This window comes from Bison bison, unplaced genomic scaffold, assembly GCF_000754665.1.
Source record: "Bison bison bison isolate TAMUID 2011002044 unplaced genomic scaffold, Bison_UMD1.0 scf7180017864383, whole genome shotgun sequence".
NCBI classification, from domain to species: domain Eukaryota; kingdom Metazoa; phylum Chordata; class Mammalia; order Artiodactyla; family Bovidae; genus Bison; species Bison bison.
In genome coordinates this window covers 4720716-4742111 of record NW_011494955.1, presented here as the reverse complement: position 1 = coordinate 4742111, position 21396 = coordinate 4720716, and the positions used below count along the sequence as shown (strand labels likewise).

Here is a 21396-nt window from a genome sequence, read left to right as displayed (position 1 = left end):
AGGTGTGGGGCGCTCTTGGTGGGGCAGCAGATACTATGATGTGGCTCTGGGGGCGAGAGGTGGCTATACTTTGCAGGGTGGAGCTGGAATTCTCAGAGAGCCGTGTCTCAGAAGAAATGATCTTGTCTTCCAGGGCCTAACGAGGCCACGGCGAACTACAGCAGGAAACGTACTCGTCCGCAGGTGCTAGCGGGGTGGGAGACTCCACAACACAGTGTGGGTTGGACCAGCTCCAGCACTAGCTCAGCCGCAGACAGCTCCCGCCCAGGCCTCCGTGGCCCCGCCCCCAGTCAGCCTGGAGTGGGCGGAGACTCGGGGTCAGTAGTCAGCCTGCCACGCGCGTTGGCCCCACGGCGAATATGAAGAATCCAACCCAAAGGAATGTGCGGCAGCGATCCTGTGGGTCAGCCGCAGGGCGTGTAGGGGGAGGCTGGCGTGGGGCTGGCTCCAGGGACATGGAGCCGCTGGAGCGGGGTCCGATTGTCAGGTGGTTGCGGAGCCGGTAAGGTGGGCAGCGGGCCAGGTCAGGGGTCACGCGGGCACCCCGCTTTCCCGAGCTCCGGGCGGCTCGAGGGCCAGCCTGGGAGCAGGCGCCGCGGCCAGTATTTGGCGTGCGGGGCGCCAGGCGGGTCTGCGAGGGGCGGCGCGGGCTGGAAGGCCTGGACGCGGGTTCCAGATGGAGCCGCGTTCTTCAAAGGAAGAGCGAGAGGAGGGCGCCGGGAGGCGGGGGCGGGAAGCGAACGCCGGAGGTCGCAGGGGCCTCGCCCCTTCCCCGCCGCGGCCTAAAGAGACCTGAAGAGAAAATGGCTGAACCCCTGGGCGGACCTGCCGCGGTCCCGGGACCCGTGGTCGAAGGTCTGCTGACCCCGCTTCACGCCGCGGGAGAGGCCGACGGACGAGGGGCAAGGTCCCCTCGGCCTCCTTGTTATCTTCGGAGCCCTGATGCCCCGTCCGCTTCCTGGGCCTCCCGCCGCCGCACTTCAGCGAAAGAATTCATTTTACTACGGGCGACATCCAAGAAGCGCCTCTTCGTGTGAAGGGCCTGGACAGACCGCTGAGTCCTGCTGTGTAGATCGGTTTTAGGGCTGTTTGTGCAGCCTCCAGGCTCAGGAACTTTTGTAGGGGCAACGCACTCCGTGTGTGAGAAGGGTGGCTGGCTGCTCGACATCTGTTCGGTTTCATAGGTTCGTGCTGTTGCAGCTATGTTTACTTTTGGACGTTCTCTTTTTGTTTTGTTTGTTTTGTTTTCAATTGGTTTCCCCCAATTCTCTTCATATATCAGACTTTTTCAAAGAGCATCATTGAAGAAGTTGAGTAACCTGGACTTGAGTTTTCCGGTGTGTAAAGATATTCTCATACCGTCCACTGCTTTCATAAGGAGTGTTACGAAGTTAAGGGAATGTGACACCTCTTTAAAGTAAAATCAGAAGCAAAAATTCTATGGAATGCGAGGCAAGAGGAGACAGGTTTCCAGAAATTTTTGCTGGCCATAGTTGTAGTGAATATTGCTGCAACTAGGGGACCTTGTGTTTCTCCCTTGATTCCTGTGGAATCTGAACCCCAACTAGTCTTGGCTCTGTAAACCTTTGAGCAAGATTCTTAGCCTCTTTGTTCCTTTGTTTCCACATGCTTAAAATGGGGATTGATAATATCAGTGTTAAAGAGCTGATGGTGAGTATTGAATTAATATGCATAACGTGCTCAGAACATTTCGTAGCATGTAGGAGTTTTTGTTATTATTACCTGTAAGTGCCTTCTTTCCCCTAAAAGATTCCACAATAAAGGAATTCTGATCCCCTGAACCTATTGCCCGTGAACCCTTAGGCCTGTTTTTCATCCTTGTCATTCATTACCTGAGGGTATAGTATGATTACCTGTGACAATAGACTTTCTGCTGAGTTTATTTTATCATTAACTAAGACTACATGGAAAACTCCAACTATGCAGTACTGGGTCTGTCCATGATAGCTATGTTGGGTAAATGAAAACTTCTTTGACTGTTTAGTTTTTTATTGGATGATATTTCATTTATAGTCTTGGCCTAGGCCAGTTTGTTTTTTTTTTCTGAAGTCAATGCCCCCCAAACCATGATTGCAGCATACTTGGTTCCTCCTGTTTCCAGGATGGCTGTGGGACTTGGGTGGAGAATTTTTGGGCAGCCTGGCTATACTTCTTGTTAGTGAATGGGGAAGCTGTACATAAATCTTACTCTACTGTTAGAAAATCAGCAGTAATCCCTTAGAATGTACACAGAGATACCAAGCAGCTTTGGTATCTTTTAAACATTTTTAAACATTTACTTATTTTGTTTATTATTTATTTGAGTGCATCGAGTCTCAGCTGTGATGCCTTCACGTCTCTCTGTGGTGCTGGCTCAGTAGTTTCCTCTCTGCATGTGGGATATTAGTTCCCCAACCGGGGATCAAATCTGCATCCCCTGTGTTGGAAAGTGGACTCTTCAAACCACTGGACCACCAGGGAAGTCCTTGGTTCAGTTTTGACTCAGTGAAGTGACGAGGTTACACACTGGTTTTTACAAAGCAGCATCTTTTCTAATATTTGACTTTTAATGCTAAGATCTTGGGTGGGTGCTGTGAAATCAAAGATACCTTTATCCCCTATTTCCTTATTGTGTATATAAACAGAAATATCTGCTGACAGACTTACGCTCTTTATGTGAGCTTAAAAGTTTCTCTCAGGTTCTCTTGCTACTACTTGGAAGGCTCTAATGAAAGACTTCTGTCTTGAGATTCTCTCCTTCCAAAAAGCTGCTGTTTATATAGGTAGCAGAATTGAGACCTAATCGCAAAATGAGAAACTTTGAGTTTACAAAAAAGAACATTGTTTCATGCATAATATGCTGGCCTGATTTGACTGAAGTACATATGGTGTAAATTCAATTATTTTTTTTACTAGATGAATTAAGATTTTTAGCTGGAGTTTCAATATCAAAGTCTCCAAATGAATAGAATGAATATACAGAAAAGTAGAAAGATACAATAGACCTGAAAAGCACTGTAAAAGCAATTCAAGATAATTAAGATTTATATAATTTTCACGCAACAGTAGGATACAAATTCTGTTCAAGCTCCCATAGACTGTAAACTAGGAGACACTGGAACATATCCAGGAACATAAAACAAGGTGCACAAATTTCATGGTCTAAAGGTATTGAAATTATACAGAATCTGTTGTCTCATCACTGTGGAATCATGTTAGAAATCAATATCGAAAGATATTTGCAAATAACCCACATATTTTCAAGTGCAATGTGACATTTACCAAGAGAAATCTTCAACTTAGCCTTTGAAAGTCTCAATATGTTCTGAAAAAAACAGAGGAGGTGATTGCAGAGAAAAAAGCATTTAAATGAGAAATTAGTATCAAAATAAAAAATTAATATTAAAAAAATTAATATTAAAGATACTTTAAACAAAATCCCATGTATTTGGAAATTAAATGTCCACTTTTAAATGATGGGTGTACCTGAGAAGGCTTAACAAGGAAAATTAGAAAATATTTGTAATAGAATGAAAATGAAAAGACTGTTTGCCAAGATTGTTGCATGAAGCTGAAGCTGCTCAAGGCAGTTAAATACAGTGTGGAATGTTGAATAAGGTATAAAAACAAATAATGGACACGCATGTAATTTTGTGAAATCTGACTTGATGTTCTGATGAGAAAGTTGGAATCTAGGGAATTCCCTGTTGGCCCAGAGGTTAAGATTCAGTGCTTTCACTGTCAGGCTGGGGCTCCATCCTTGTCCTGGGAACTAAGATCCTATAAGCTGCATGGCACAGCAGAAAAAAAAGAAGTTGGAATCTAGGATCCATTTTCTCTCTTGGACAGAGATTTCACAGAAAAGATCAGACTTATTGTGTTTTATTAGCTCTGTAAGTAATTATGGGACTAATCATTTAGAATACTAATAGTAAAAATTTATTTAAATTTTAATTTATTTAACATTTTGTCTTGAGATACTTTTGTTTAAAATTATTTTCCAAGCACCTTTTCACACTTCATACTTGGAGAAAAAGCACACTACTATCTCGATTGTTTACTTTTTAAAGATAAACTTTCAAGGCCTGTTGTGAATAGGAATTTTCCTCAATTGTATTGAAGACTTCTGTGCCTTCTGAAACAGGATATGAGTCATCACAACAAAAATAATCTGTAATAATTGAATTGGTTCCTCATGAGTAGGTCAGAAATGAGAAACTTTTTATAATAATAACAATATTAATAATAATGTTCTTTTAAAAATAACTGCTCTTAACACTTTTGGGCACTTCTATTTTATTTTATTTATTTAATCAATTAATTTTTTGGCAGGGGAGTTCCTATGTTTTCTAAATTAGCATGAGGTGCTGTGTTTTACACTCCAGAAGATACCCCACCGCACCCCTACCCTCACCACCGGCTTCTGAGAAAATTGAAACTTGAGCTCACTTGAGTTGTTTGTTGGATCAAAAAGAGTTATAGATTCTATCCTTAAAAACCCATCAAAATGAGGGGAAGTCAGTCTTTTAAATATTTGGATTAATCTGGAGGCAAAGGCAGAGATTGAGTGATTGCCTGCAGACCTCTCTGTGGAGGCTGATTAAAACCCACTTCCCTGAAATACTTTTTACTTCAGTTTGGTTTTGAATTCTTGCCACCAAAATCATGATGAAAACTTTTACATTTTTTTCTGTTAAACATCTCTTAATCATATTCTGAAAACTGTGATTATTTTCAAGGTTATCTAATTCAGTAGAACAGTTATTCATTTCATATAGTAAGGGTTCAGTCATACAGAGTCACAGAATGCTTGTTTTGAACTTGTTTTCATTTGTTCTTGCTAATTCCTCTCCCTCTCTTCTCTCCTTTCCAGAATCCTGTTCTATGAATTCAGACATTCAGGTATCCTCCATAGTATTGGGTCCTGCATCTTCTGTTCAGATACCTGTTTCAGATGGTAATTGATTGCTTTGTGCTATTGACTCATTTTTATTTGGAATTAGGCTTAAGCCAGTAACAGTTTACCATATTGTCCTTCTTGTCCTCTGTCCCATCAAAAATTGTCTGCATTTCCTATCTTCTGGGACTTCCCTGTAGCTCAGTTGGTAAAGAATCCACCTGCAGTGCAGGAGTCCGCCTGAAACACAGGAGACCCAGGTTCGATTCCTGGGTTAGGAAGATGCCCTGGAGAAGGAAATGGGAACCCACTCTAGTATTCTTGCCTGGGAAATCCATGGACAGAGGCGCCTGGCAGGCTACAGTCCACGGGGTTGCAAGAGTCGGACTAAAGCACCATTGTACCTCAACCAACAATATCATGGAGACCTGCTCCATTCAGGGGTCACCACCTGGTGCCTTAGGCTGTAAATGCAATGGATTTATAACCACACAGACCTCCCTCATAACTTATTTCCGGTTCTGAGATGAGCTAAGATTAGCTTCAAGTTTGGTTTCTTATAGCAGTAGTGCTTAGCTAGGGCTTCCCTGGTGGTTCAGATGTTAAAGAATCTGCCTACAGTATGGGAGACCTGGGTTCGATCCCTGGGGTGGGAAGATCCCCTGGAGAAGGAAATGGCAGCCAACTCTAGTATTCTTTCTTGGAGAATTCCATGGGCAGAGGAGTCTGGCAGGCTACAGTCCATGGGGTGACAGAAAGTCGGACACGACTGAGCGACTAACACTTTGAGTACTTGAAAAGGCAGTATAACTTGCAGCCTGGCATAAAAACCTCTAGGGTGGTTTAGTTCAGTTTAGTCGCTCAGTTGTGTCCAACTCTTTGCGACCCCATGAATTGCAGCATGCCAGGCCTCCCTGTCCATCACCAACTCCCAGAGTTCACTCAAACTCATGTCCATCGAGTCGGTAAATCCTACCAAATAACGGATGGAGGGTGGAAAGGGGAGTGTCCCATTAGCCTATTTCCTTCTAAAAGTTAAGATTTTAGGTTATCAGTGAGGCTAGTCTGGGGATGTTATATATTGAGCCCTAGACATCAGTGATTTTAGAAGAAAATGAAATGATTCTAAAAATTGGCAAATGATAATAGAAGTGTGAAAGTAGGGGGAAACCGTTTGTGAGATTAATGTTGAAAACTGATGTAGAGTTGAGTGACCGGGGAAGAGGGCTGAGAGGGAGCTTTATCACCATAACCATTTTTGTATTTCTCAAATTTTCAGCCATGTGAATGTATTGCCTATTCAAAATGTAATTTATTAACAATATAAATAAAAATAAAGTAAATTGAGATAGAGTCAGGTCAGTCTTATGTGTTTAGGTATTAAAAGATTTAATTTCAGTATTTCTAAGATGATTGTTAGTATTAGAGTATTTTGTTAATTTTAACTCATTTCTTTTCAAACTGTTAATTCAGAGGATGCTTTTGGAGACCATGGGGACTCTGCCAGTTTTGGTGCCCTCAACCCTGCCTACAGTAATTCCTCAATTCCTCAGTCCTCCGGGGGCCTCTCAGAGGAGCACTTCACCACCTACCTGGATGAGAATAATGCCGTTCTTGAGGAGAAGGTTAGTGACAGGTCCTTGGAGGAAAACATTATTATCTGGGGAAAACCTATGAATTCAGAGTCTGCTGGACAACTCAAAATCAACAACCTCAGAGTCAGTTCTGGCAGGCAATCTCTGAAGACTGAATTTTTGTAGTCAGAATAAATGGAAACTGTTAAGGAAACTAAGGTCCTTGAAAAACACTTGCCAGGTTGTACTAGTGAGTATTTTTTGATCCAGAAACGAGAATTTCAGGTTCCCTTTTTACGGTGCCTTTTGTCCAATTTGGATAGTACTGATATTCTTGCTGGGGTTTTAGAATGAAAGGCTGTTGGAAAGGGCAAGTAAGAGAAGGGTTGGACTCTTATTTGGACAGAGTTGATTGTCTTATTGATAAGCTGTGGAATAGATGGCAATTAAACTTGGACACACCCATGTCCAACTTCGGAAATCCTTTGTTTATGAAACTGATACTGTTGCTTTTTATGTGATAAAATAATAAATTAGATCAGCAGTTTGGAGGTGGGTGATAATTTTTTTATTTCTCCAAGAGACACTTTGTTATTATTATTTTTTAACGTTTTATTCTGTACTGGACTATAGTCAGTTATCAATGTGACAGTTTCAGGTGGCAGCAAAGGGAGTCAGCCATACACAGGCATGTGTATCCATTCTCTCCCGGAGGTGATAATCATTTTGCTCTGTTTTCCTCTCTCGTACAGCGCTCTTGTTTTAGCTTTCGTAAACTCTGGGTCTTCACAGGACCAGGACTTCTTATGAGCGTTGTGGATCCAGGAAACATTGAATGTGATTTGCAGTCTGGAGCACTGGCTGGATTTAAGGTGAACATGGAGTCCTCCCTCTTTCCTTTGTAAACACACACAGCGCACCACAGCCTTTTCCTCTGCTCTGCCTGCTGGGTATCAGCCTTGGTGGCTACATGCTGATACTTCATTGGCCCTGACGCTTAGGTGAAAAGTACTTTTCCATCTGTTTTTAAACTTTATTTTGTCATGTAGTTGGTTTTTAATTTTATTTTACCCAGGTAGTTTCCTTGAACAAAAGTGAAACAGCAAATGGGAAAAACTAAGACTCAGAAAGGTGCAAGGTGACCTAGCAAGTTCTGTGCAGAATGTGATAGAGAACTCAGTCGTTGGATCCCTGAACGGGGCGCTTTGCTGAGTGTACTGTTTCCCATTCCCATTGCCAAACAACCAAACCCAAACTTCCAATTGTTTCATGAGTGTAATGTTGGGATTTTGTTCTTCTGTAGCTGCTCTGGGTTCTTCTGTTGGCCACCATTGTCGGGGTCCTGCTCCAAACGCTTGCAGCTAGGCTGGGAGTGGTCACCGGGCTTCATCTTGCTGAAGTGTGTTACCGTCAGTATCCTAGGGTGAGCAGTGTTTGTCTGTTACTCATAGGTAACTGTGTGTCTGGCAACCTGTGCTGTCCCACCGTCTCCCCCCGCCCCCATACTGAAATAGTGGAGGAAGAGGGGATCTGTGTCCCAGAGGACTGGCAGTCCCAAGGGAAATTCTGTAGTTTCTCTTGCTGCTAAACCATGTTTCTGCACTCCTTCAAAATCTAACGAGATTCACATTTACAGAAAGTTTGCTTAGACGTTTCTGTGTGAGTAAACACTTACCTTTTACTATGCCTTTTGGCACCAAGCGGGGCCTAGTCCACAAAGGGGCGGGGCTGTTCTCTAAAGCTTTTTTTTTCATTCATCCATATTACTCCATTACTTTGCATTATGCATATTTTCTTTTTTGTTTGTCTTTGCTGTCAATCTGAAGTGAGTTTTTTTCTTTTACTAGGGCATGTTTGGCAGGATCTTTGAATTTGTTAATGATGCTTTTTCATTTTACCTTGACCCTGGAGTTTACACTGTCCTCCATAGTTTCCTTCTGGATATTTAGGTCTTTCTTATTCCTGCTTAAGTCACGAATGGATAGACACAGGGTCTGGAAGATAGCTTTAAACCGACTTGATCTTTAGATAAGTATCTACCTCCAGTTTTTTCTTAAAGTTTAATCTCCTTTCCTGGCTGTGAGAGAGTATCTTTACCTGCCTTTTTTTGTTTTGTTTTTATATGCGTCTCAAAAAAAAAAACAACCTGGTAATTTATAGTTTGTTTAGCTTCTCTTTCTTCATGTATCTCAGCTGTTGTTTTTTTGTGACTTTTTTTTTCAGTAGTAGGTACATGGAAGTGGTCCCCCCACGGCCCCCCGCCCCCTGCCTCAATGAGCTTGCACTACTAAATTTCTTTCTGTTTAATTATTTGACGAGATTATCTTCCAGATTTTGTTATTGGACACCCAGTTCCAACACTTTGCCCTAAGTCCCTTTTGCATATCTGTCTTTTCACTTGCTTGTGCATTATTATATTAAGGATGACTCCAGCCTTTTCATGTTTGTTTTGTCTCTTCAGCTATGGTCAGGATAGATATTTTTTCTATAGTATTTCTGTTCTCTCCTGAACAATATTTTGACCATTTTAGCATCCTCATTTCCCCCTAAGAATTTTAGGATTGTTTTTAGGCAAAAAAAAATTAAATGGAAATAATGAATGGAAATTCCATTTTTCTGTCAAGTGAAATGGAAGGAGAAGAAATTGACATCAGCTGTTGCCCTGACCTGGACTCACAGGCTCTGCCACAAAGAGCAGCCTGGCCCTCTCCATCAAGGGGCCAAAGCTGAGTTCTGGTCCTTCATCTCTAGACCTAAGGTTTAATAAAGGACTGTTTATGGATCACTGCCAAAATGTGAATTCTAAACTATGGGGTAAGTTCTTAGAAATGATTAATTAGAACCATATCTTTCTGCTGTTTGGTGTTTAGGTTCCACGAATCCTTCTGTGGCTGATGGTGGAGTTGGCTATCATTGGTGTAGATATGCAAGAAGTTATTGGCTCAGCTATTGCGATCAATCTCCTGTCTGCAGGCAGGTGAGAGGTTTGTCTTCTAGAAAGTAATCAATGTTTTGTGAGATTTCAAAACAAGTATAAAAACAAAAGTCCTTCCCTGGTGGCTTAGTGGTAAAGAATCTGCCTGTGAAGCAGTAGGTACAAGTTTGATCCCTTGATTGGGAAGATTTCCTGCTGAAGGAAATTGCACCCCGCTCCAGTATTCTTGCTTGGGATGTCCTATGGATAGAGCCTGGTGGACTACAGTCAATGGAGTTGAAAAAGAATTGCACACGACTTAGAGACTAAGCAACAACATAAAAAGAAAAACACAAGTCATTTTCAATTTCCAAGATTCACTCAAGTATTATTTTTTCTGTAGAACCTTTCTGAAACTACTTTCCTTTCTCCTGGCAGATGGAGGCTCTATATCTTTCATGTTCTCATGTTGGGTAATACATACCTGTGTTATCCAGTATGTGGCAGTGTGTATTATAATTAATTTGTATGTCAGTTTATCCCAAGTGAGGTCATTGAGAGAGAAGACCAGTGCTCTTCAGTTTTGTGTCCTGAATGTCTGAAATACTAGACAAAGTTTGAATGAGTGTATTGTTTCACTTTGACAAACCTAGACAGTGTGTTAAAAAAGAAAGACATTACTTTAGTGACAGAGGTCCTTATAGTCAAGGCTATGGTCTTTCCAGTAGTCATGTACGGATGTGAGCGCTGGACCAAAAAAAAGGCTGAGTGCCGAAGAATCGCTGCTTTTGAACTATGGTGCTGGAGAAGACTCTTGAGTCCCTTAGACAGCAAGGAGATGAAACCAGTCAATCTTAAGGAAATCAACCCTGAAGACTCATCGGAAAGACGGATGGTGAGGCTGAGCTCTAATACTTTGGCCACCTGATGCGAATAGCTAGACTCATTGGTAAAAGACCCTGATGCTGGGGAAGATTTATGGCAGAAGGAGAAGAGGGCGACAGAGGACGAGATGGTTGGATGGCATCACTGATTCAATAGGCATGAACTTGGGCAGACTCTGGGAGATGAGATGGTGAGGCACAGGGAAGCCTGGCGTGCTGCAGTCCATGGGATCTCAAAGAGTTGAACACAACTTGATGACTGAACAGCAACAACAAATTGTTTCATTTAGTGCTGTGATCCTAAGCTACCCAGGGCCTGGCCTGCTTACCATGGATCCATTTTCCAAGTCCTTGCTCCTGCAAGTGTCAGATATCTGGAGAACTGTTGGGAAAAGAGTCATTCTCAATGTTTCTTTTCTTCCCTTAAATCTCTGTTTTTCATCTCTGACCTAGGATTCCACTATGGGGTGGAGTTCTCATCACCATTGCAGATACATTTGCATTTCTCTTTTTGGACAACTATGGTAAGGAGCATGGGAATGGAGGGGTCAGTCAGAGGAGCTGCTTTCCATCATGTGATTTACGGGGAAATCTGCCTTCTGTGGACTCACTGCTACATTTTCCCCTTCAGGTTTACGAAAGCTAGAAGCATTTTTTGGTTTTATCTTCACTGTTATGGCCCTCACATTTGGCTATGAGGTGAGTATTACAGGCTATTCATTAACTTTATTTTTTTATTAGCTTTTTAAAACAAGATTTTTGTTCTTTTATTATAAGAGACAGTAGGTTTTAACAAAAAGCCAAATTCAACCTTATGCCAATTTTAAAGGAATGAATTGTAGTAAAGACTAGTGTCCAAGGAAGACCTGCAGGGACTGTTAGTTCAATTGATTAGAATTTCTGGAACTTTCCAAACTAATCTCCCAGGTTGGCCATCCCAATAACAGAACAGCCTTGGAGAGGGTTAGGAAAGGGGTTGCAGGGTTATTCTTGGCTGTTACCTAAACGGATTCTGTTTTTGCTCATCCTGGTTGACAGTAATTGCAGCTTGGACTGTCTCTGTATTGTAGCAATGAACTATAGGGGATACAGGGCCTATTTCCTGGTTTGTGCCCCAGTCCCAACACTCCACTGGGTTAAAACTAACTCTACCATTATATGTAGTGAAGTGAAACCCAGCACCTTTCTATGTCCAATTATTATAAACTGACTTCTCTTTATTGCCCTAGCTAGTAAGCTTTTAACAATACATCTGCTCTGAGTAGATGATATACCTTGGTCTAAGGCTTCCAAGGGAAATGCTGAACCAGGAAAAAAGTGTGTATGAGAAGTGTTTTTGAGTGAGTCTCTCAGCAGATGCTAGTGGTAAGCATAAGTGCTTTTTATATAAGTGGTGAGCACAGAAGCATGGTTAGTGTGGGTAATCAAGAATTGACTGTATTCTAAGGTATGTCTGACAGGAGTTATTGTGGCACTAATATCAATAAGGCCGTTAGCAGCTGTTTTATTGCTTTAGAATATTAATTGCATTCTCTACACATCTATTTTGTATATATAAAATACAATATGAAATGTCTGGACACTCCAGTCCTAAATTCTCTGAACTGTGCTGCTTGGTTTTTTTTGGGTGGTTCTGTGTTCCTCATTTCCTGTGTAGTTGTTGATGAAGGGGTTTAAGGAGTAAAGATGCAGTGTTTTCTAGTACTGTGTTACTCCCTAGTCTCATGTTCCAGAAAAGACTAATAGCTGTTCTGTTTGTGTGTAGTATGTTACAGTGAAACCCAGCCAGACCCAGGTCCTCAAAGGCATGTTCCTGCCATCCTGTTCAGGCTGTCGTACCCCACAGATCATGCAGGCTGTGGCCATCGTGGGTGCCATTATCATGCCACACAACATATACCTGCATTCTGCCTTAGTCAAGGTGAGCAAGACCTTTCTCATCTCAGTGGCCTGTGTAGTTCATGGGACCTTTTCCTTTAATTGCAAGGGACACACACTTAGTTTACAACTGTTAGAGCCCTGAAGGAGCACAGTGTTTTTCGACAGTTGGCCTCCACACAGTTGGACTGTGTTTTTATCACAAAGGTGACCAGAGATAACAGACCCCATAGAGAAGAGACTAAAGTCCCTCCTAAAAATACTGAAGATGTACCATGTTTCCCAACTTTAAATCTCAGAAGCCTGAATGGCCCCCTAGTGGTCAGGGGAAAAAAGCCCAACCTGGCTTTTACCAGTCAGTCCAACACAATCATTAGCTGGGAGATTTCAGAGACTTTTGTCATTAAGGTTGTCTCCTGCTTAGGTCTGAAATCGGGTTGTTTTTGTAGGTCAGCAGTTCTTCCAGCCACAGTAACTGAGGGCTCAGAAGTCACTTGGTCACTTTTTCCAGTTTGGGGATGTATGATATCATCACAGGGTCATCTTACTCAGTAAACCGGGATGTAAGCGGAATCTCACACATTTCATGTGATCAGTTGTTTGCCATTGAGGACTTTCAGTGGACTCCATACTCATGAAATATTGCAAGTAACTTGTTCCAACAGTTTAAAAAAACTGACTTTTGCTGTTACCTCTCTAGTCCAGACATATAGACCGAGCCAAAAGGCAGGAAGTTCGAGAAGCCAATAAGTACTTCTTCATTGACTGCTGCATTGCTCTCTTTGTTTCCTTTATCATCAACACCTGTGTCATCTCAGTGTTTGCGGAAGCATTTTTTGAGAAAACCAACGAGCAGGTGGTAAGTAAGCCAGGGACATGGGTAGTAGTGAATGCGAGGGTAAAGAGAAAAGCTGACTGGGGCAGGAAAACGTGACAGTGACTTAGAGCGCAGGGGAAATAGATCTCAGTGCTTCCCACTAAATCATTGCTCCAGTCGTGGTTTACACTCTGGGGCTGTGGTGCAGCTCAGCCCATCCTTCCCAGCTTTTGACTGGGAAGGGGGTTTTCCTCGGACAAAGGTTGCCTCTTGCTGTTGTTAGTGGCTTCACATCTGTTTGCTCTTTCTCATCCCCTTTCCCTTCCTGTTTACCAACTACTGGCTGCTTGCCAGTCCTACTGGTGATGACAGGTTGGGAGGAATCAACACACAGAAAACAGAATCTGTGGTTAGGCAGGCTGTTTTGTCACTTTGAATTCTCTGTCCTCGTGACTCCTGATTGCCAGTCTGGTTTTGATGACTCCTTTTTTTCCCATCATAGGACCTCTGACTTCCGTCTCTGCTTTGACTAAGGGCTCCTATTCTGGGTGTCCTCTCATATTTGTGGCCAGTCTCTGCTCTCATCAGAATCCATGTCCAGTTTCTTGCCTTTAGCATCTGTCTCTTAGATGACCTGTGTGTGAGCTGTAGGGGAGGTCTTCTTAATTTGAATCCTGACCTCAAAATTAAAAGTCGTTCCTAAACTGCTCTGGTTCCAGGTTGCAGTCTGTAAAAACAGCAGCAGTCCCCACACTCACCTTTTCCCAGACGATAACTCAACACTGGCTGTGGACATCTACAAAGGGGTAAACCTGTTCAGATTTCTGATCTTTGTCCCTGAATCAAGATTCTTAGCGTAGTATCTGGTCTTTTCTGAGGGTTCACTTCAGAGCTCAGCATATCTTCTCTGGATTGTTGAGTATTGTTATTCAGAGGTCCCTTGCCAGACAAGCCTTTTGGATTATGGAAGGAAATATAAGATCAGCTGAAAATATGAATTGTATCCGTGATTCTTAAACTTGTGTTGATAGCATTTTGTGCTATAGGCGTTAATTGGCATCAAAGAAAGTGTTCTTAGTAAAGTGGTCTTTTTTTGTTTTATATATTTGTTCTCCTCCCCAACCCCTCATCCTTGTGGCTGGAGACTTTATTTAGGCCATGCTGTGTGGCATGTGGGATCTAGTTCCCTGACCAGAGATCATCCCATGTCCCCTGCATTCGGAGCATGAAGTCTTAACCACTGGACTACCAGGAAAGTCCCAGGAAAGTGGTCTTTGTTGGGACCTCTCTGTCCCTTTTATGCCAGGTACATGGTGAACCTCCAAGAGTAGAATAAATAGTATGCAGCATCTCCAGAATTCATTTGCACTTTATCTCCATTTCTATCACCATCTTCTAGAATACTGTATTAAGGAATATAATTTGGGAAATGTAGACTTTTTTTTAATAGTTAACATATAAGTTGAGGATAAAGGCTTTAGGAGCCTAGAGAAGAGAAGGGACTAGGCTGAAGAGGAATGGGGGCCCATCCAGAAGAATTTAGGTTGAAAGCCTCTAGAATGAGGTCAGGACCTGAGTCTAACTTCTGGGACAGTGCCAGCGCAGCGCTTGGTAGAGGTGGGTGTAGCCAGGAATGGGGAGAGGTGACGCAGAGGAGCACTATGGGGTGTTGTCTCAGGTGATCTCTCTCCCTTGCCTCTCCAGGGTGTTGTGCTGGGGTGTTACTTCGGGCCTGCCGCTCTCTACATCTGGGCAGTGGGGATCCTGGCTGCGGGGCAGAGCTCCACCGTGACAGGAACCTATTCTGGCCAGTTTGTCATGGAGGTACATGCTGCTGTGACTGGGATAGACGAGAGGAAGAGGACGTTGCCCTTTTGTCCTTTCTTAATCCCATGCCTCTAAGGTCTTCCCGAACCTCCCCAGACCTTTTTCTGTTTCCTCTTCCAGACATTCATCCTGTTTCTGTGTTTTCTTCCAGGGATTCCTGAACCTAAAGTGGTCACGCTTTGCCCGAGTGAGTCTGACCCGCTCTATTGCCATCATCCCCGCTCTGCTTGTGGCTGTCTTCCAAGACATGGAGCATCTAACAGGGTTGAATGACATCCTGAATGTTCTTCAGAGCTTACAGGTGAGGAGGGAGCTGGGGAAACTCACATCCCGTTGAGTCAGGAGGCATTCTGTATTGCCCTTAGGTACCAAGCCTAGTGTGGGTGTGGGGAAAATTCAGAGGAAGAAAGAGACACATTCTTGGTCTACAGTGAAAGCATATGAAATCTCTGGCATCTCAAAGGCTTTTAGAAATGACTTTTTTTTTTTCTAAGCCTGTTGAATGGGAATTACAAACGGTAATTACACAAAGAACACAATGTTATTGTTTGTTAATCCAAGCAAACATTAAATAATGTATAAGACACTCCTTGGTTTTATGGAGGTTAAGAAAATTTGGCAGATACAAATTTATTAAAGACACTATGAGCATAATTGATGCTAGGTTCATGTTACAGATTTCCACATAACCCTCCAGCATGTTGTGATGACAGGAATAATTTCTCACAGAGTAGGTGAGGCAGGGTCTGTGGTTCTGTTTTGCCAAGAGTGCTGCTCTCTGGGGTTTTACAGGAACCTCCATAGCCTTGTCTGATCTTAGTTTTCTCTTTTCCAGCTTCCCTTTGCTCTCATACCCATTCTAACATATACGAGCTTGCGACCGGTCATGAGCGAATTTGCCAATGGACTGTGAGTGTGTTTCTTTTAGTTCCCAAAGATGTGTGGGGGAAGGGTATCTTCATCAAACAGGCCAGTCAGAAAATCAGTTCTAGGGGAGCTGTATGCTTTAAGAAGTGATTGCTAGAGCTGCCCCTTCAATCTATGACTTAGAAAATAGAGACTACTGGGGACTTCCCTGAAACTAAGGTCTCGTATACCACAGAGAATGGCCAAAAATTAAAAACAAATAAGCACAACATTGTATATCAACTCTACTTCAATTTTTAAAAAGTTAAAAAAAAAATGAAGATGGAGATTGTGTATGTAACAAAGGAGGGAAAGCATATTTTTTGTTCTAATACCTTTTCTGTACATCTTTAAAGGATATGCATATTTGAAATGACTTGTTTCATCTCTAGAGACTCAAGACTTTTTGCAGTTTTAGGGCTTGTGTCATTTTTAGGGAATTAAATAATAGGGATTATTTGATAGTGTAACACTATTTTTCCTCTTTCTGTGTGTGTGTGTGTGTGCCACTCAGTCGTGTCTGATTCTTTGTGACCCATTGTAATTTGTGACCATGGCGTTCTTCTCCAGGCAAGAATACTGGAGTGGGTAGCCATTCCCTTCTCCATGGGATCTTCGTGACCCGGGGATTGAGCCCAGGTCTCCTGCACTGCAGGCAGATCCTTAGCTGACTGAACCACGGGGAGGGAAGCATTTCTTTCTCCCTAACATTGCGTAACTTTGACCCTTTTAACCTAATCTGGGACATAAGATCTACTTTTAAGTTTATTTTAAAATGCTGCTTACTCCTGCCTAAGGAGATAGTGTCTTTTTCCATCTGTGGACAGGGTGGACTATTCCATTGATAATTGTGCTGATTCTTTTACAGAGGCTTGAGGATTGTGGGCGGTATCGTGGTCCTTATCATCTGTTCCATCAACATGTACTTTGTCGTGGTTTATGTCCAGGATGTAGGGCATATGGTATTGTATGTGGTGGCTGCAGTGGTCAGCGTAGCTTATCTGAGCTTTGTGTTTTACTTGGTAAGTCCAGTTGGAAGGGGCAGGGGTGGTCAAGGGGGGCTAACACTCAGAAGAGAAAGGACCCAAAAGAGCACATAGCTAGCTATCTTCAGATTATTGACACAATTCACATGAAATCGTTAAACCAGCTGTGACTAAAGAATATTTTTAGCCATAAATTTTCCCTCGGTTCCTAAGTGCTGTCATTTTTCTGTCATTCCATCTGATTTCCATTCCTAATACTTCCTAACAAGAGAGTGTGGTATGTTTGAAAAACGCAAAGATCAGCTGTGTAGAAAGTAGAGAGTGGTAAAAGATGGGGCTGGAGAAGGGAGCTGTGTCATGTGATTTCAGATCTTTGGAGGGCAGCACATGTGGGTTCACAGCCCTGCCCAGCTCTACTATTTAATAGCTGTCCAATGTTGAAATTAGTAAATAGTGATATTCTCTCTTTGAATTATTCTAGAATTATTAAAAATGATGGTTATAAAACATAGCTCTACAGAGGAATGCAGAATTATGTATACCTAGATAATCAAAAAAGTATCAAAAGTCTAGAGCAAATTATGTAAAAATGGTAAGAGTAGATGCCTTAGGATGGTGGAATTATGGATATATTCTTTCTCTATTTTGCAGATCTATAATGTTACTTATATCAGTGAAAAGCAGTGATAGCTACACCCATCCACCTCCCTGTTCTACACAGGTTTCTCTAAAAAACACAGGGTTCAGGATTAGGGACAGCAGAATTTATAATGTATCTGCTACAGAGAATGGCAAGGCTGGAAGGTGGAAACCCCCTGCTCATCTTTCTAACACTGACCTAGTTCCCATGCCTGGAGAAGGCAATGGCAGCCTACTCCAGTACTCTTGCCTGGAAAATCCCATGGACGGAGGAGCCTGGTAGACTGCAGTCCATGGGTTCGGTAAGAGTCAGACACTACTGAGCGACTTCACTTTGACTTTTCACTCTCATCCATTGGAGAAGAAAATGGCAACCCACTCCAGTACTCTTGCTTGGAAAATTCCATGGATGGAGGAGCCTGGTGGGCTGCAGTCCATGGGGTCAGTAAGAGTCGGACACGACTGAGCGACTTCACTTGCACTTTTTACTTTCATGCATTGGAGAAGGAAATGGCAACCCACTCCAGTATTCTTGCCTGGAGAATCCCAGGGATGGGGGAGCCTGGTGGGCTGCCGTCTATGGGGTTGCATAGAGTCGGACACGACTGAAGCGACTTAGCAGCAGTAGTTCCCATGCCAGTATCTGCCACAGGGTAGGTACTTGATTGGGAAAACATTTTAGTAAATATTGAAAAATTATGACTTGAGTAGATACATCTCTTCTTTTTTCCTCCTGAGTGAACCATGGGCAAAATAAGATTATGATGAGCCTGTAATATAGGGACTTACTCTAAGGAAACCCAAGTAACTGAGTATGGTCTTGACAGAAATTGTTTTAAAAATTCGCAGCAAGGCATTCTCTGGTGGTATAGTCATTAGGATTTCGGGCTTTCACTTCAAAGTCCCAGACAGACAGACAGACTCACATACCCCCACCCAAAGAAAATGCTGTAGAAGTTAAGGGGATCTTTCCTTCATGCAGATGTGCTGAATTGTTCTCAGTCAGCCTGACACTATAGAAATTGTTGAAGACCTACTTTTAAGGCCGAGCACTGATTCTACAGTGAAGTACTACTGTTTAATCAGGAGACTATCGCGATTTTATTAGTCAGTCATTCCCCGTAGTGCAAGGAATGTGATAAGCCTGAACAAAAGTGGTATTCTTGGAACTCTCCCAATCAGATAAAAGAAGCAAACACCGTGCAGTAGGAACAAAGGGAACTGAGTATCGAAATCAGCACAACAAAGAAGTTTGCATCTGAGCAGTGCAATGTGGGCGGTGCAGCGGGCAAGGGCTCTCCACAGAGTTTGGTGAATGATGACTGTATTTTCTTTCAGGGTTGGCAGTGTTTCATTGCACTGGGCATGTCCTTCCTGGACTCTGGACACACACGGTAAGCATCTCTGAAGTCCTGCTGAGCAAAGATGCTATCCATGGCTACACTAAGTAAACACTGTCTGCAGGTACCATCAGTGTTTCTGTGGTTTACTGTGTGAACATAGCCAGACGTATGTGTTGCACAGACTGCATTTAGGACTCAACTGTTTGTTGGAAAAGGCTTTGTTGTGTGTGTTTGAAAGATGGCATTATTTTTCTCTCTGAACTCTAACCTGGGAACTGGATTAGGTAGGATCCTTGACAACTTGACGTCTGCTTCTCTCAAACAACACTGAACTCTTTTGCTGCCCAAGGGCCAGCTTCTTTTATCTTTTTGAAGCATAATCCTCTATGTAAGATTGTGAGAAAGACTGACTATATATTAAAAAAACATATTTAGGAATTCAACAAATTTTTTATAATACAAAGTACAGAATACGTGTGCAAGTTTAGTTTATCCAATGACAGTGCATTTAAAAGGCTGCGAAATACTTTCCTTATGCATACCCTTTGAATAATTGTTTTTTCTTTACATCTGTTTAATGTCTTATCTCCTTTAGTAGAATCAAGGGAAAGCAGTTTGTGTTGTTCATAGCTATACTCCCAAAACCTAAAGTAGTGTCTTAGTTCAGTTCAGTTGCTCGTCCAACTCTTTGCGACCCCATGGACTGCAGCATGCCAGGTTTCCTTTTCCATCAACAGCTCCTGGAGCCTACTCAAGCTCATGTCCATCCAACCATCTCATCCCTTCTCCTGCCTTCAATCTCTCCCAGCATCAAGGTCTTTTCCAATGAGTCAGCTTTTCTCATCAGGTGGCCAAAGTATTGGAGTTTCAGCTTCAGCACCAGTCCTTCCAATAAATATTCAGGGTTGATTTCCTTTAGGATTGACTGGTTTGATTTCTTTGCAGTCCAAGGGACTCTCAAGAGTCTTCTCCAACACCACAGTTCAAAAGCATCAATCCTTCAGTGCTCGGTTCTCTTTATGGTCCAATTCTCACATCGATAATAACTACTAGAAAAATCCTAGCTTTGACTATATGGACCTTTGTTGGCAAAATAATGTCTCTGCTTTTTAATATGTTGTCTAGGTTTGTCATAGCTTTTCTTCCAAGGAGCAAGTGTCTTTTAATTTTATTTTCAATTTAATTTATTTAAATTATAATAAAATTTGATTTTATTTTCAATTTAATTTTAATTAAGTAGTGCCTAAGATATATTAAGTGCTCAGTAAAGTGTTTATTGCATAAAAGGTTAGCAAAGATTTTTGACTGCTACAAATGGACAATGAACTTAGAAATGTGAACAATAATATATTTGCAAAGTGTCACACTGGAATTTTCTTCCACTTAGAAAACCTTAAACCTGTTCTCATTTTTCAACAGGCTTATGAACCTATCTCTCTGATGGATGGAGGTGTCAGTGCCATTGAAGGATACGAGAAGAGATTGTTCCACGTTGCTCTCTTTCCGTACTCCAACATTACTACAATTTTGATTATTGTAAAGAGTTTGTTTCAGGATTCCTCAAAATCTACGACTCTTGGTTTCAAAGCCATTGTGCAAGTTTAGTGTTGAAATCTACTAGTGTTGGAGGGTCTCCTCTAGAGGCGTGGGTCAGCAGTGGCTCACTGCAGGGACTGGGGCACTGGTACCAGCAGTCCTCTGGATTATTTTAATTATAAAGTAATAAATTTTTAATTATAAAAGATTAAATCTCAACTAGGGTGGCTTGATCCATATTAATAAAAATCATGAGATAATCTACCCCTATCAGGTTCAGGATTCTTTTAATTTATTTTCACTTTAAATTTCTCAGTGGCAGTTAAGAGGGACGAGAAAGCATAAAAAAGATGATATATGGACATATGGTAAAACTCACTTGTAGGGGATGGTAACTAATCTGTTAGAAAATCACTTGAACAATTTTCTGCAGAGATTAAATAAAGAGTTTATCAAAATTTTCTTTGGAGTCCTGATTTTAATAATTCTCATATTAGCACAGAGCTCTCCTGATGGTATTTCTTATTGAACACTAGACTTGGGAAACCTTCCCCTTCCTCCTCCAGGAGGGTAGCGATAGAAAAAGATGGTAGCATTTATGAACTGATGTTCTCAAGAGACATTAGAGTGAGGAGAAGAAGAAAAGGAGCCATCTGTTTTATTCCTAAAAAACACCTTCTACCAGAATTGTCATGTTTTTCTGAAGCATGCCCAAGACGACTTGCAAGGCAATCTCAGGAGCTCTGGATGTAAGCGTTGGAAAGCTCGCTCCCTCTCAGCGAGTCCTTTGGTGTCACTGGTTGCCAAGTTCTCTCTGCAGGGTTGCATTGGGCTACCTCACTTCAGCCATTCCCTCAGAGGGAAAAACTTTGAGACCAGATGGTGGAGCTCTGGAGTCATAGGAAATGGGTCCCTTCAGCATGGAGCTGCTGCTCTTCAGCCACTTCTGACATTTTTACATGTGGAGCCTGACACCATGTGATTATCTCAAACCAAATCACATTGTCTGCTGCTACTGCTGCTGCTAAGTCACTTCAGTCGTGTCCGACTCTGTGCGACCCCATAGATGGCAGCCCATCAGGCTCCCCCGTCCCTGGGATTCTCCAGGCAAGAACACTGGAGTGGGTTGCCATTTCCTTCTTCAATGCAGGAAAGTGAAAAGTGAAAGTGAAGTCGCTCAGTCGTGTCCAACTCT

At 42.3% G+C, this 21396-nt stretch overlaps 1 protein-coding gene across 6 annotated transcripts; it reads left to right on the top strand.

Moving 5' to 3' along the window:
- The first annotated feature begins 310 nt into the window (after window positions 1–310).
- On the top strand, window positions 311–20659 carry LOC105001516 (natural resistance-associated macrophage protein 2-like). 6 transcript variants are annotated; one of them, XM_010857830.1, is made up of 17 exons: window positions 311–502; window positions 4874–4957; window positions 6371–6522; window positions 7224–7343; window positions 7775–7894; window positions 9342–9448; window positions 10723–10793; window positions 10901–10968; window positions 12035–12190; window positions 12848–13006; window positions 13684–13770; window positions 14669–14788; window positions 14943–15092; window positions 15627–15700; window positions 16566–16719; window positions 18661–18716; window positions 20085–20659. In XM_010857830.1, the coding sequence occupies exons 2-17, from the start codon at window positions 4885–4887 to the stop codon at window positions 20104–20106; spliced, it is 1689 nt and encodes a 562-aa protein (XP_010856132.1). In that variant the 5' UTR covers window positions 311–502; window positions 4874–4884; the 3' UTR covers window positions 20107–20659. The 6 variants fall into 6 exon arrangements, with proteins under 6 accessions (XP_010856132.1, XP_010856130.1, XP_010856131.1 ...); XM_010857828.1 differs by having other exon boundaries at window positions 311–1184; XM_010857829.1 differs by having other exon boundaries at window positions 311–1671.
- The last annotated feature ends 737 nt before the right edge of the window (window positions 20660–21396 follow it).